General features: G+C 36.9%; 2 protein-coding genes across 2 annotated transcripts; one reads left to right on the plus strand and one right to left on the minus strand.

Moving 5' to 3' along the window:
• The first annotated feature begins 644 nt into the window (after window positions 1-644).
• On the plus strand, window positions 645-1,601 carry LOC115272431 (olfactory receptor 10AG1-like). Its single transcript, XM_029915504.1, has one exon. It carries the CDS (start codon window positions 645-647, stop codon window positions 1,599-1,601), a length of 957 nt encoding a protein of 318 aa, XP_029771364.1.
• Window positions 1,602-8,665: 7,064 nt separating this feature from the next.
• Window positions 8,666-9,673, minus strand: LOC115272432 (olfactory receptor 5T1-like). Its single transcript, XM_029915506.1, has one exon. The coding sequence runs from the start codon at window positions 9,656-9,658 to the stop codon at window positions 8,666-8,668; it is 993 nt and encodes a 330-aa protein (XP_029771366.1). The 5' UTR covers window positions 9,659-9,673.
• Window positions 9,674-16,757: the final 7,084 nt, after the last annotated feature.

Below are 16,757 nucleotides of genomic sequence, written 5' to 3' on the forward strand. Positions count from 1 at the left end.
CCTGGGTGGCTCAGTTGGTTAAGCATCCAGCTACAGCTCAGGTCATGATCTTGTGGTTCGCAGGTTCTAGCCCCACATTGGGCTGTCAGTAAGGAACCCACTTCAGAATCTCTGTTCCCCTCTCTCTTTGCCCCTCCCCCACTTATGCCTTTTCTCTGTCTCTTTCTCTCTCTCTCTCTCTCTCTCAAAAATAAACATAAAAAAGGTGTTAGGCAGAAAAAGACAAATAAAGTACCATAGATACCAGATCAATTAGGAAGGAGACACATTTCTCATTAGAGAATGTCCTGTGTTAACTAGTGCAGTTCTTATTCTTAGAATAGGCTGCCTGATGTGGGTTTTTTTATTTTATTATTGCTCATTTGCTGTATTACATATATATATTTAAATATATATATATAATTAATATCAGCAGGAAGATTAGTGTTTAAAATTGCTTTCTGTTTTTATATACTGGAATTTGGGGATGTTGGATTTGAAATATATCAACTAAAATACAAACCAAAAAAAAAAAAAAAAACCCAGGAAAACTGGATAGCTATCCTGTGTCAAAGGGATTGAAGTCCTCAATTTGATATGTCCCATTCTGCAATGGGCCCAGCAATTGAAGAGAATTCTAAGTCTGGAAATCATTTTCTTTGTAGATGGAATCCATAGGACAAAATCCTCCACGAGGGAATCACACTACACTAACAGATTTCATCTTTCTTGGATTTTCTGATGTTCCTGACCTCCAAGAATTTCTTTTTGGGATGTTTTTGATAATTTATCTGGTTATTTTGATGGGAAATAGCCTCATTATCATAATAACCCAGGTTGATCCCTCCCTCCAGACTCCCATGTATTTTTTCCTTGGGAACTTTTCTTTCTTGGAAATATGTTACGTGTCAGTCACAGTCCCCAGATTATTAACAGATCTTTGTAGACAAAATAGAAGTATTTCCTTTCTGGCCTGTGCTGTTCAAATGTATTTCTTTCTGGTCTTTGGAGCCACCGAATGCTTCATTCTGACTGCGATGGCTTACGACAGATATGTTGCCATTTGCAACCCCTTACTCTACCCTCTTATCATGAACAGTAGGCTGTGTATCCACCTGGCAGCTGGCTGTTGGAGCACTGGGATTCCAGTACACATAGGGTTCACCTACCTGATCTTCTCTCTACCCTTCTGTGGGTCAACTCAGTTGAATCACTTTTTCTGTGACATACCCCCAATACTTCAGCTTGCCTGTGGGGATACTTTTGCGATTGAGATATTGGTTTATGTGATTTCTGTTCTAGTTGTTACTATTCCCTTTATGTTGATTCTTGGATCTTATGTGAAAATAATCTCAACCATCCTGAAGCTGCCGACAGCGGCTGGGCGAGCCAAGGCATTCTCTACATGTTCTTCACATCTCGTGGTTGTGGCTTTATTCTTTGGATCAGGCATCATTACATATTTGAGACCCAAGTCCAGCCATTCAACAGGAATGGACAAATTTCTTTCTCTCTTCTACACCATTGTGACACCAATGTTTAACCCCATAATATACTGTCTGAGAAACAAAGATGTTTTGGTGGCACTCAAAAAATTCCTACCAAAATGGATTGTACTCTGACTCAAAAACATAGCTTTGTAAAGTCTGTTTGCTTATTTATCACAATCTCCATGCATTCATGTCGGCTCTTTTCCTATTTCTCTAGGACTCTTAATTATTCTATGTAAATGTTGTCATATTTTTATTTCATATGACATAAACTCGGCTATATTTTTTAATGTTTATTTATTTATTTTGTGGGGGGAGAAGCATGAGTGGTGGATGGGCAGAGAGAGGGGGAAAGAGGGAAACAGGCTCTGTGCTGTCAGCCCAGAGTCCAATGCTGGGTTCAAACCCACAAACCATGAGATCATGACTTGAGCCGAAATCAAGAGCCAATCAGGTGCCCAACAGTTGTTATTTTTAAACAGTAAATTAATGTGACATTTAATCCAAAGTATTGAAATATTTAAAATAACACACATGAGTTACTAAAGGTGCTGTTGCTTCTGTGTTTTTTGCTTTTTGTAAGATTTCAGAATATGGCCAACATTTTCTGTTTCAAAAAAAGATTAATTATTTTTTATATCTCCAGTACCAACATATTGAATGAAAAATATTAGACATCTGATTAACTTTGTTAGATGGAAAGGATGACAAATAGTGAAAGTTGAACTACTGGTATTTTATCTGCTCATAATCAATAATCACATTATAATTAGGTGATGTCATGTAAAGAAAGGAAGTATTTGAATCCAGCAGCAGTAAGTACAATTGATGTGTTACAGATAATTGACATTCCATCTGTTTTTTATTAGTGATTCATCAGCTATTCCCTAAAGCTGAATTCACATATGAAATTATCTCCTTTCCAGGATCCAGTCTTCCTCCAGTACACTAGCGAATCTACTTCACTTTTATCATTTTCATTAGAAGACTTGATGGTTATTTTAACATACAAGTTTTAAATGTATAGAAAGGATACAAATGTGGGGAGGAACTGGTAACAGTTTCAGGTAATTGAAATGAGTTTTATATAAAACTATTAACATGTTAGCTCCCGTGGGGCACCTGGGTGGCTCAGTCAGTTAAGCATTCGACTTTGGCTCAGGTCATGATCTCATGGTTCAAAGGCTTGAGTCCCATGTGGGGCTCTGTGCTGACAGCTCAGAGCTGGGAGCCTGCTTTGGATTCTGTGTCTCCCTCTCTCTCTTCACCTCTCCTGCTAGTGAGCTGTCTCTCAAAAGTAAATAAATGTTAAAAAACATGTTAACTCTGGGTTTTCTGAGTTACATTTTTTATCTCTTCCTCCCTTCTTGAAATAGAATCAGCAATTTCCCTTTTTTTCTTTTTTTTTAAAGGAAACTTTAAGATGTCTTATTGACAAAGAAATAGCTATGCAGGAAGACAGGAAAGAGTAAATCTGAACATTAAAGAATGAAGATTTGATAAAACTCATATTAATACTGATCTTCACTCCCCCTCCACCTTCTCCATCACCCTACTGCATATATCACCAGAGTTCTTTAGAAGGAATAAGAGAGTTCATATAACACAAATTCTCTACAGTTCTTCCCTGGCATAAAACCTCAACCTAAAGAAAGGAAGGAAGGAAGGAAGGAAGGAAGGAAGGAAGGAAGGACGGAAGGAAGGAAGGAAGGAAGGACGGAAGGAAGGAAGGAAGGAAGGAAGGACGGAAGGAAGGATGGAAGGAAGGAAGGAAGGAAGAAAAAGAAAGAAAGAAGGAAAGAAAGAAAGAAGGAAAGAAAGAAAAGAAAGAAAGAAAGAAAGAAAGAAAGAGAAAGAAAGAAAGAATTATCAAGGTCATAATCATAAAATTTTAACAAAATATTGCTGTGTCACATTTTGGTAACTCTCACAATATTTCAACCCTTTTCATTATTATTTACTTGTTATGGTGATCTGTGATCAGTGACCTTTGACGTCTCAGGGTTCCATGAACTGCACTCATGTAAGAAAACAAGTTTAATCAATGAGTGTTGTGTGTGTTCTGACTGTTCCACCAACTGATCATTCCCCCCACTCTCTTCCTCTCCTCAGGCCTGCCTATTCCCCAACATACAAGAATATTGTAATTAGGCCAGCTGATAATTTTACAATGGCCTCTCAGTGTTCAAGTAAAAAAAAAGTCACACTTTAAATAGAAAGCTAGAAATGATTAAGCTTAGTGAGGAAGGCATACTTAATGCCAAAAAATAGGCTGACAGGTAGGCCTCTTGCACCAAATAGCCAAGTTCGTAAATGCAAAATAAAATTTCTTAAAGGAAATTACAAGTGTTTCTCCAGTGAACACAGGAATGATAAGAAAGCGAAACAGCCTTACTGTTGATGTGGAGAAAGGTTAAGTTGTCTGGATAGATCAAACCAACCACAACTTTCCTTTAGACCAAAGCCTAACCGAGAGCAAGACTCTGACTCTCTTCAGTTATATGAAGGCTAAGAGAGGTAAAACTAGAAGAAAAGTCTGAAGCTAGCAGAGGTTGGTTCATGAGGTTAAAGAAAAGAAAATGTCTCCATAGTATCAAAGTGCAAGGTAAAGCAGCAAGTGCTGATACAGAAACTTGAAGTTACCAACAAGATATAGCTAAGATGCTAATGAAGGTGGCCTCACTAAACAACAGATTTTACTATAGATGAAGCAGCGTTCTCTTAGAAGAAGACACTACCTAGGACTTTCATAGCTGGAGATGAGAAGTCAATACCTTGCTTCAAAGCTTCAAAGGACAGACTGACCCTCTCTCTTGTTAGGGGCTGATGCAGCTGCTGACTTTAAGTTGAAACCAATCCTCATTTACCATTCTGAAAATCCTAAGACTCTTAGGAATTATGCTAACTCTAAGCTGCCTGTGCTCTAGAAATGGGGCAATGCAGTCTGGATGACAGTGCCTCTGTTTACAACATGGTTTACTGAATTTTTTTTACTAAATTTTTTAAATGTTTTATTTATTTTTGAGAGAGAGACAGCTTGAGCAGAGGAGGGTCAGAGAGAGAGAGAGACACAGAATCTGAAGACAGGCTTCAGGCTCTGAGCAATATGTCAGCACAGAGCCTGACGCGGGGCTCAGACCCATGAACCACGAGATCATGACCTGAGCCAAAGCCAGATACTCAACCGAGTCACCCAGAGGCCGCAGTTTACTGAATATTTTACACCCACAGTTGAGACCTGCTGCTTTGAAAAAATACTCCTTTCAAAATACTACTCCTGACTGACAACGCATCTCATCATCTGAGAGTTGTGGTGGAGATGTACAAGATTAGTGTTGTTTTCATGCCTGCTAAAACAACTTAGCAGCTCATGGTTCAAGTAATAATTATAACTTCCAAATATTATTATGTAGGAAATGCATTTTGTAAAGTGATAGCTGTCATAGATACTGGTTCCTCTGATGGACCTGGGAAAAGTAAGTTGAAAAACCTGCTGGAAAGGATTCACCATTCTGGATGCCTTCAGTGGAAGAAGTAGTGGGATTCAAGACTTTAGTGAAGGGGACCACCTGGGTGGCTCAGTCGGTTGAGCATCCCACTTTGGCTCAGGTCATGATCTCACGTTCATGAGTTCAAGACTTGCATCAGGCCCTCTGCTGTCAGTGCAGAGCCCAATTTGGATCCTCTGTCCCCCCTCTCTCTGCTCCTCTTGTTCTCTCTCACTCTCTCTCTCAAATAAATAAACACTTTAAAATGAAGACTTTAGGGACACCTGGGCTGCTCAGGCTGTTAAGCATACAACTTCAGCTGAGGTCATGATCTTATGGTTTGTGAGTTCTGACCCCATATGGGGCTCTGTGCTGACAGCTCAGAGCCGGGAGCCTGCTTCAGATTGTGTGTCTCCTTTTCTCTCTGTCCCTTCACCACTCATACTCTGTCTCTCTCTGTCTCTGAAAAATTAATGAACCTTAAAAATTTTTTAAAAGAAGACTTTAGTGAAGGAAGTAATTGCAGCTGTGGCAGGAATAGCAAGAAAGTCTGAGTTAGAGGAGGAGCCTGAACATGTGACTTAATGGCTGCCATGTCATGGTCACACATGAATGAGGAGATGCTCTTTATAGATGAACAAAGAAAGTGTTTTTAATGAAATGGAAGCTACTCCTGGTGAAGCTGTAAAGATTGTTGAAATGACAATGAAAGATTTAGAATAGTCCATACATGCAGCTGATAAAGCAGCAGCAGATTTTGTGAGGATTTACTCTGATTTGGTAAATTCTACTGTGGGTAAACGCTACCGGACACACACATCACATGTGACAGGGAAATCATTACTGAAAGAGTCCATCGATGCAGCCAATGGAGTTGCTTTCATTTTAAGAAATTGCCAAGCCACCCCAGCCTTCAGCACAGCACCCTAGCACCCTAATCAGTGAGAAGTCATGCACACAGACAAGATGCCACCAGCAAAACCATTATGACTTGAAAGTTGAGATGAAGGTTAGCATTTTTTAGCAATAAAGTATTTTTATGTTTAAAATTTTTTTCACATTTATTTATTTTTGGGAGACAAAGTGTGAACAGGAGAGAGGCAGAGAGAGAAGGAGTCACAGAATCCAAAGCAGGCTCCAGGCTCTGAGCAAGCTGTCAAGACAGAGCCTGATGCGGTGCTCGGACCCATGAACTATGAGATCATGACCTGAGCCAAAGTCGAACACTCAACCGACTGAGCCACTCAGGTGTCCTTTTAAATTTTTTTAAAAAAATATTTATTTAGATTTTGAGAGAGCGCAAGCAGGTAAGTGGCAGAGAGGAGAGGGGGACAGAGGATCTGAAGCAGCTCAGCGCTGACAAATTGACAGTGAGCCCTAGCAATAAAGTGTTTTTAACTTGAGCTACAAACTGGTTTTTAGACATAATGCCACTGCACACTTAATAGGCTATAGTATATTATAAATATGTTTTATATGCATTGGAAAACCAAAAAACTCATTTGGCTTGCTTTATTGCAATATTCAATATATTACTGTGGTCTGGAACTGCACCCGCAATGTCTCTGAGGGTTCTTATAATCAACTTTGAACCCTCCTTGCAATTTTAATAAAGTCTATTGAAAGCAGAGCTAAACATGTGCATGGTAGAGACTCTTTTGTACCTTGGTTCTTTGGCCCAGGCACTGACTGATGGTGGCATCTTCAAGGGCATCATAGGGTGTTAGGAAAACAGAACCACAGTTCAGTCTGAACAAAGCTGTAGGGAAACCGATTAGGATGGGTTGGGGCTTAGTGGTGTGAAGAACCAAATCCGCTAGCTGGCTGTATCTTATCCTGAATTCTGCTTGTCTTTGGTCATTCTTGAGTTCACATGTAATTTTTATTAATGCTAATGTCTGGTGTCCATGTCCTATGAGGCAGTAAAAGTGATTTAATGTCCACACTCTGCATGCAATAATAAAAGGGGCAAAATGCATTCTTGCAAACATGATAGTGTCACTAAGGATTTGAACACATTATCTGTGGTCCTAGACTCATAGGCTGGGATGAGATTGCTCCCAAGGGACAGATGTAAAGTTAGATCAGAGTGTTTGATCTGAACTCAAATGCAAATGAATCCTTGAAAAGTGGATTGGGATTATGTGAGTTGTGGTTTTACTATGAATGAGGCATCATTTGCTCAAACCCATCAGATAAAAGTATAATGTTTACTTATAAGTGTAACTATGGGAGATTATCCAACTTGCATTATGTGGAGAAGAAAGATAATACTATACAATTTAATGTAAAGATATGCACATATGTGACTCCATGAGTGTGTAAGCATGTGTGTGTGTGTGTGTGTGTAAATAAACCCAATATTTGTATGTTGAAATCTTATCTCCTAATACTTCAGAAGGTAACTGTGCATGGAGATAGGATCTTTGAGGATGTAGTTACCTTAAAATGGTGTTTGATTTACTATGACTATTAAACCTATAAGAAGAAGAGATTAAGACACTGACATGAGGAAAAAAAAATCACTGAGACAGAGAATGAAGACTGCCCATCTACAAAAGTAGGAGGGAGACTTACGGGGAAGTCAACCTTGGCATCACCTTGATCTTAGGATTCTGGTACCTGGCACTGTGAGAAAATAATATTTTTGTTTGTTTGTTTAAGCAGCCTGTCTATGGTACTTTTTGTTATTGCAGCCATAGTGAAACAACACAACCAATATGGCATATATATGTGTATTCATATGCATGTATGTGTTTTTCTGTGGATTATAGATGTTGAAACATATTATATATAAGTATATGTAGATATATAATTTTATAAAGAGTGTTAAACTTAAAAATAAAACAGCCAATTATTTTCATTGCAAAATGGGTTTATTCAATGTAGCAGAGAATTATACCTTGGGCCATGCAAGCTATGGTAAAAACATTGGCAAGTCCAGAGAAAAAAGAGAGGGACTACTTTTTTGCAGAGGAAGGAGGGAATTGGGAAGGGCTCTTGTAAGCAAAAGTCTTTGGGAGTAAGATGAGAGTTCAAGTATAGAGGTTTTGCACTGGTTGGGTCATGACAGTCCTTCGCTGGCTGCACTGTAGTCAGGGGAGGAGGAAACCTTTCTTCCTCTTGCTGGGGTAGTAAAGTATAGAATTCATCCTGTTGGGAATACAAGATACACCTCTTCCTGTTGATTCTGTTGACCATGAGTGGAAGGACGTAAGTGCTCTCCCTGCTGACCTCTCAATTCCATCTTAAATGAGTTTCCCTTTAGGCAATTTCACAGAAGCAAATGGACGAGTTTCTGCTTGTGGAAAAACTGCATTGGTGGTGAGCTGACTCTGATCTTTATTTTAAAATGACCAAGAAGAGGGGCGCCTGGGTGGCTCAGTTGGTTAAGCGTCCTGCTTCGGCTCAGGTCAGATCTCACAGTTCGTGGGTTTGAGCCCCGCGTCCAGCTCTGTGCTGACAGCTAGCTCAGAGCCTGGAGCCTGTTTCAGATGCTGTATCTCCCTCTCTCTCTGACCCTCCCCTGCTCCAGCTGTCTCTCTCTCTCTCAAAAATAAATAAAAAGCATTAAAAAAATTAAAAAAAAAATAAATAAAATGACCAAGAAGAATAGAAATACACTAATAAATGAAAACACAATGCTTTAACCATAGCTTTTTGATCTGAAGACAATTACATTAATTGTTATTTCTTTCAATTTAATGTTTAATGTGAAAAGTATACTTTATTGGCAAACCAGTTTTTACCAAATACTCTTTTCATTGCATCTTTCACATCTTTGTTCCTCAAACTATAAATGATGGGATTCAGCATGGGAATCACAATTGTGTAAAATACTGACACTATCATATCATGATCCAAAGCATAGCTAGAGTTAGGTCTTACATACATAAATAGAACAGTACCGTGAAAAATTGATACTCCAGTTAGGTGAGAGCCACACGTGGAAAAGACCTTCCGCCTCCCTTCAGCAGAATGCATCCTCAGAATGGCCAACAGAATAAAACCGTAAGAGACCAGGACTATGAGGATAGTGGAAATCTCAATAGATCCCGCAAAGTAAAAGACTAGCAGCTGGTTTATGTGAGTGTCAGAACAAGAAATGGCGAGAAGAGGAGGGATGTCACAAAAGACGTGTTTAATTTCATTGGATGCACAGAAGGATAGGCTAAACGTAGCCACAGTGTGTAAAGTAGCATGCATAAAGCCACCAACATAGCAGGAAGTTATGAGTGGCACGTATACTCTGGGTGACATTCTAACTGAATACAGGAGAGGGTTGTAGATTGCTACATAGCGATCATAAGCCATTGCCGCTAAAATAAAACATTCTGTGGTTCCGAAAGTAACAAAGAGAAACATCTGTGCTGCACATCCAAGGAACGAAATGGTTTTATCCTCTGACAAGAAATTGACTAACATTTTGGGGGTGACAGCTGAAGAGTAGCAGGCATCCAGGAATGATAAGACACTCAGAAAATAGTACATGGGGTTGTGGAGCCGAGAATCCCCAATGACCAATACAACCATTCCCAAGTTTCCTATCATGGTAAAAAGATAAATTGCTAGAAATAGGAGAAATAGGAAAACTTGCAGCTTAAAATCATTTGTGAAGCCTGTTAATATAAATGTAGTGACTTTAGTCACATTTTCCATCTGAATCCTGTATAAATCTAAATCTGATGGCACTGCTGACATTTCAGATTTTATTTATAGGTTTTAAAGACAATGTTTTCTTGGAAAATACAATCTACTCAGTTATATCGTTATGTCTATTGATTAGAAGGACATATTATTATTTTTGGCAATCAAGGAAAAGGCAGCAATGAAGAAGCTGGATCCAAGTGGATGCATCACTCTGTTCAAACAAATTAAATAAATTATTTCATGTCATGGTTGGCTACATTTGCCATGTGAAAAATGGTGGCACTTTTTGTGGTTTAATATCTAGTTCATTTTCTGTTAAATTTAATACTCCTTATTTTCATATTACATTGTCTTAAAATCCAGAAAGACAAATTAATATAGGAATTTTGAATACAAAAATATTATAATATGAAGTACACATCTGATTAGTAATCCTAGATATTCTACAACATGCATGGAATGCCTTTCCTTAACATGCACAATTTGCAAAATGGGAGCAAATACACTTGGATGACAAGACTGGATTGGTTTGAATGACAAAATCAATGACAAAATGTTTACAGATTCCTAGAAAATGGGATGTTAGACTTAATCAATTTGTTCTGTGAGACAGCCTTTTCCAAAAACTATTTGATGTCCTGTTTTCTGACTATTATCTCATTTCATTAGTATTTTTAGAATAGTAGTGAACAGAATGGAAGACCCAATTGAACTAGATGAACTTGTTTGCAGTTTGTTTTACAGTTTGGTTTCTTGAAATACCTAACAGGAAGTTGCCCATATTTGGCCTCCATAGTTTATTTTACTGTTATTGTTTTTCAAATTTTAACTTAATATCATTTCAAGATTTTTCTCGACACATATAGTTATTATCCCTGCAGAGTCCTTGAGATGTATTTTGAGACACATTTCTATGAAAAATAATTCATGGCCATGCCTTTACTATGTTATATAGTTGCTTACATGGAGTGTCTCTATTTACTATAAAATAAACATCAGCTGATAATAGCTAATAAAATTGTTTATTGATGTTATTGCTAAGAGAATTAAATCACTATGTAAGCCACAGTGTCATGTTTTATTACTGCCCTATTTTTCTGTGTCAGACTGTTTCTCATTTAGTGAAGTATGAAAAAAGGAAAGTGTGTAACAAAGAAATAAAATGTTAAAGAGTCACCAGTATCTGGACTGAAAGCCTCCATCACTGAAACATTATGAAATATTGCATCTACCATATTTAGGAGCAAACTTTTAGCATTGTGATTCTTGTTTTTCCTCAGTGTGTCATAGACCAAAATTTATAAAGGAATGAAAAATTTGTGGTGCAAAGGACTAGGTTGAATTCAGTGACCTACAAATGATTTATGTTCCTAACATAAAACACAATATATTTTTGTTATTTTGAGATACCTATATATCAAGAAGAAAATGATAAAATGAATTTAAAACTATTAGAAGGAAAAGAAATCCAGATTTCTTTATTTTCTCTAAAAAAATTCTTCCTAGATTCACATGGATAAATTGCTTAAAACATAGAATTACCAGGTTTTTATATGTGGAATTACCAGGGGTACCTAGGCAGCTCGGGTAGTAAAGCATCCAACTTCGGCTAGGGTCATGATCTCAGAGTTCATGGGTTCAAGCCTGGCATGGAGCTCTGTGCTGACAGCACAGAGCCTGGAACCTGCTCTGGATTCTGTTTCCTTCTCTCTATGCCCCTCTCCCCTTCTCTCTCTCTCTCAAAAATAAACATTAAAAAATAAATAAATGTGGGTTTACCCATATATATGGGTGTATATATAGAAATATATATATGTATTCATTTGATCCTTAGAGAATCATAGAGCAATACAATCTAATTAAGTTAAATATTGACTTCTGTGTTAATTCATACAACTCATATATTACTCATGAAAAACACACACGTAGGAATTAAGCATACAGAAAGAAGCAGTGTGGAAAGAAATTAAAATATGCAAGCAAATTTTGAAAAGTGGACTAATAGGTGGTCTAATGAAAGATTCCATTAAAAAATGCATCTTGACTGACATACATATGGGAAATTCCAGCTTTACTACAATTTTAGCCTTTACTTATGTGTCTAAAGTACCGCACTTATGTAAGATAAAGAACATTATATTTGCTTGGACTCTAAAACCCTGAATTAAAATATCAGTGTAACAGCTAGTGTGACCTTGGAAAAGTAACTTTATCCTCCTAACCAATGAATAACTAAGAGTGACCACAAGTTTTGTGGATGTCTTGATCAACTACATGAACATCGTGTGATTGTAGAATACTTATATACAAGATGCACTAAAATATGTCTTATTAAATTCAAGTGTTTTTTAATGTGAAAGATGCATACATATGAAATAAGACTTCAAAGTTTTATTTAACTACAGCAAAATAAATAGGGAGTTTTAAAATCATTTTTTAATCAAGCCATTGAGCAATAGAAGGATCCCAAGTATTTCTTCTTTTATTATGCATATGTGTGTTCTATGTCACTTACATAATAAAATGCCAGTCTCATAAGACTAACCCCACTGAATCCCAATATTTTGTGGTATCAGACATCTCTGTCACTACATTCTTTATGTTTATTTTTGTTTGTTTCTTTTAAAGTTTATTTATTTTTGTGAGAGAGAGAGAGTGCACAAGCAGGGGAAGGGCAGAGGGAGAGAGGCAGACACAGAAGCTGAAGCAGGTTCCAAACTCTGACCTGTCAGCACAGAGTTCCACGTGGGGCTCAATCCCATGAACCATGAGATTGTGACCTGAGCCGAAGTCAGAGGCTTAATCGACTAAGTCACACAGGTTCCCCTCTGGCACTGCATTCTGACTTCGAGCATATCAGTAAAACAATAGTATACTTACATAAAGCCCCTGCTAATTTGTCCCATAATAATTTTCCATAACTTTTGCTATATGATCACATGTATAGGGCAAGTAAGTAGTTTATGAATGAAATTATATTTTATTCCAAATAATGCCTTTTAGAGCAATTGTATACTCACTGTAGGGATCTGGAAGAATGATGGACAAAAACTATGAAGTTCATTTACTTCATCCAAGATAGCTCTTCATCAAACAAGCATTCCTTCAACTATTATTTAAAGAAATAAGAACTAATGGTTTTTACATTCAGCTGATTTCACTTTGAGAGATAGAAGTTTGAAAAAAAATATCGATCCAAAATTTAAAAAAAAAATGTCAATCTGGGAAGCTAAGATCATGATCTCACTGTTCATGAGATGGAGCCCTACATTCAGCTCTACACCAACAGCACAGAGCTTGCTTGGGATTCTCTCTCTTTCTCTCCCTCCACACTCCCTTCCTCATGCTCTCCCTTTCTCTTGCTCTCTCAAAATAAATACATAGCCTTTAAAAATGTAGAATCTACTTTGAGATTTGACTTCATCTCTTATAAAATAGTTTGTAAGTGATGAAAACATTTTCTTCTTACCTGTGGAAGTGAACTGCTACTCAGTTAAGGTACACTATAAATATTAAGCATTTGGATTTATGTACCATGTTCTTGAGCTCCTCTTGAAGTCCATGGCGATGCCCTAAGGACAAAACACACTAATTCTCTTCTGGGACAGAAAGGTAACAAGATGACTTAATTTTTTTTCCATAATGAACAAGTGAATAGTTCTGGAGTAATTAACTATATGAGAAAAATGATTCTATGAATGCACTTTGGCCTCTGGTAAACATCATTCTCAGAGGGAAAAAATATGCATAGAATAGGAAAAGAAATCTGATGCTCCAGGATGTAATCCAGGCTCCAATATTTAATAGCTATGTGCCATTGCATGGATGACTTAAATTCTCTGAATTCTAGTTTCCTTTTCCTGAAAATAACACCTGTTTATTTCTCTCAAAAATCTGTAATATGCACATATGAAATAATATGAAGGCATAACCTATAACATACTTCAAAATCATTTAAGATAGCTTACTATACTTATTTAACTTTTAAATGGTATACTTCTAACTGGTACAAGAGATATATTTAAGTTGACTGTGAGCTTAACAGAGGATATATAATATAAATACATGAATAGAAAGTAATTAAAAAAGATATGGGGGAGTGTGCAGACAACCATCATAGTTTACATAGTATAACATTAGAATATTAGAGATCTGACACAGGTAAATTGCAAACTTTTTGTGTTGTCTAATATAATGTTCATGTATTGTCTTCAGGATCCCATATACTAATCTATATATTAGTACCTAGCTATTTACTTAAAATTTTCTAATTGTAAACAATAAATAGACACCTGTACTGTACATTCCAGAGGTTCTGAATTAGTAGTTAAAGAATGTTGGCCATGGAATCTGGGTGAGAGAAAGAAAGAAAGAAAGAAAGAAAGGAAGGAAGGAAGGAAGGAAGGAAGGAAGGAAGAAAGAAAGAAAGAAAGAAAGAAAGAAAGAAAGAAAGAAAGAAAGAAAGGGAGGGAGGAAGAAAGGAAGGGAGGGAGGAAGGGAGGAAAAATTTGTAGGCATTTTAATTGAGAGGATGGTATTTGTAGCCAGCCCAATTGTGGGCAAAGGATCCATTAATTAAACATCATTCTAAAATATCAACACATTCAATGTAACTCTAATTAAAATTTAAAAAGTATTTTTGCAGAAATTGACAGGGTAATTCTATAATTTATATAAAAAGGACAAACAAATCAGGTAGTCAAAACAATTTTGAAAAAGAACAATAGTTCCAAAAGAGCCACATGAGTAGATCAAGATTTATCAGGAAGCTAAGCTAATCGAGTGTGGCAGTGATGAGAAGAAAGACATACCCTTGTCTCAAAATGGATCTTAGGCTTTAATATAAAACTTAATACTACAACATTGGCAGGGAGAACATAAAACATTTGTGTGATGCTACATTAGTCACCAATCTGTATATAAAACACAAAATTCATGAACCATAAGAATGAAAAATGACAAAATGTTCATTATAATTAAATTTTTCTGCTTAGTGGAAGACACTGTTGAGGGAATGAACCAACCACGGACTTGTACAAAGTATTCTCTAGATAGCTACTGAATAAAGGGTGTATATCCAAAATACATATAGAAGGCTAAAAACTCAATAATTTAAAAAAACAATAAAAATGGATATAAACTTAAACACACCATCATAGAAGATATACAGATGTCAATGTTGTGCATGAAAAACTGTTTAATAACATTTGAGGTTAGGGAAATATAATTCAAAACCACATTGTGATCTCATACACCCACTAAAATGACTATAATATTCTAGAATGATTAGAATTTTTAAAATCTGTTAAGAAATGCTTCAGATTCTGTATCGCCCTCTCTTTCTGACCCTCCCCTGCTCACACTGTCTGTCTCTCAGAAATAAATAAAACATTAATAAAATATTAAAAAAAAAGAAATGACAATAAAAAGTACTTACCAGGATACAGAGAAAATGGAGCTCTCCTCCATTGCCAGTAAGAAACAAAATGGGACAGCCATCTTAGAAAACAATCGGATAATTTCCAGTGAAGTGAAATATATACTTATCATATATCCTGGAAATCTCACTGTTACATCCAGATTATGGGGTCCCCGAAAACCAAGACCACCAGTCCCGTATGCAAAAGCAAAGGGCGTTTATTCGGGCTTACTCGGTCTCTCAGACCTCACCAACTGCGGTGGATCCGTGCTGAGAGCCCTGATCGTCAGTGGGGCAGGGTTTTTATTACAGTTGGGGGCAAGGGATGGGGTGAAAGGTGGGGTGAGGGGCAGGGATTACAAAATGATTCGGTGACGCATTGGCAGAGGTCGTTGGCTAATTTAAAACTAAGTGGGCCTAAAAAGTAGCAGGAACGTCAGGTACCTTTCTGGTGTCTTATGATTGGCCTGGGCTAGGGGTGGTGCTGCTGGGGCAGTAGATGGATGGGCGTCGTTTTTTTCTTTCTGCCGCTGCTGAGTCACTCCTGGGAAAACAGTAACTTAGGCCTTCTAGTTTCTGAGGCTTATTTGAAGCCTGTCATGGCATTAGTTTGGCTCTTCATCACTCTATTATTTACCCAAGAAAAACAAAACATATGAACACACAAAGTCCTTATTGCAATATTTTAACAGCTTTACTCACTATATTCAATACCAGAAATAATTCAAATGTCTATCAGCTAGTTGATGGATAAACGGTGTACATTCATTATCCTTATTCATTCCTGAGCTTATAGTTTTATGTTGGGCTTTCAGATAGATCCTCAGTGGTTCTGTTGCCAATAACACATTTTTTATCATATTGCATATTTAGTGAACTAATCTATTTCTTCCAACAAATTCACTGATAATTAGGGACTGTTTTACTGAACAATAAAATCTCTCCTATTTAATATTTAAGGTCCCAATACAAAAAAAATGAATATCCATGTTCCTTTCCCCTTTACTTAGCGTCCCATATTTTTTATTCGTTTCAAAAGTCATCAGCTAATAAAGAATATCGTATGGTAAGCCTTTGGAGGACAACTCCTGAAGGATTCTAGCTTATCTCGTTACAAGTTTTCCCACTCCACAAAGAGATGTTGCCTCTGTCTGCAGTCAAATGCTCTTTCCCTGAGCTATACCCCCAGGCAGATGTTGCTTCTTTTTTATTTAAAATTTAACCTACAATTAATCTACAAATAGATTAACAGTAGAAACTTTACAAGAAAGATGTCTTAGAAGTTTGTCAGTAAAGTGATGTATCTTTTAAGTTTTTCCACCACCAAATCCCCCCACCCCAAATTTTAAACTACTTGAGATGGATAGCTCTTCGAAAAAACTGGAACTTAGTTACCTGAACAAGTTCAGGATTTTTTTTTTTTGCACCTCTTTCTTCTACTTCTCTGTTGGCCTTATTTTCTGTTTGTAGAAACGCTTTGACTATGTATGGAGGAGACACACATTAGTGGCATTCTCAGAGTTTCATACCTTCTTTACTAATGCAAAAAAATATGAGCATCTCCTTGCTCTTGCAGAGAAATAATATGAAGAGAATTTAGTTATATTGCTCAATATGGAATCACCTATTCTGTAAGATATCTTGACTTAACTATTACTTATTTTGATGCAGGATATTAGTACAAATTAAAATCAATGTGCTAGAAATATTCACTGCAACATTTTTCCAGGT

Source organism: Suricata suricatta, chromosome 11 (assembly GCF_006229205.1).
Source record: "Suricata suricatta isolate VVHF042 chromosome 11, meerkat_22Aug2017_6uvM2_HiC, whole genome shotgun sequence".
Lineage (NCBI taxonomy): Eukaryota > Metazoa > Chordata > Mammalia > Carnivora > Herpestidae > Suricata > Suricata suricatta.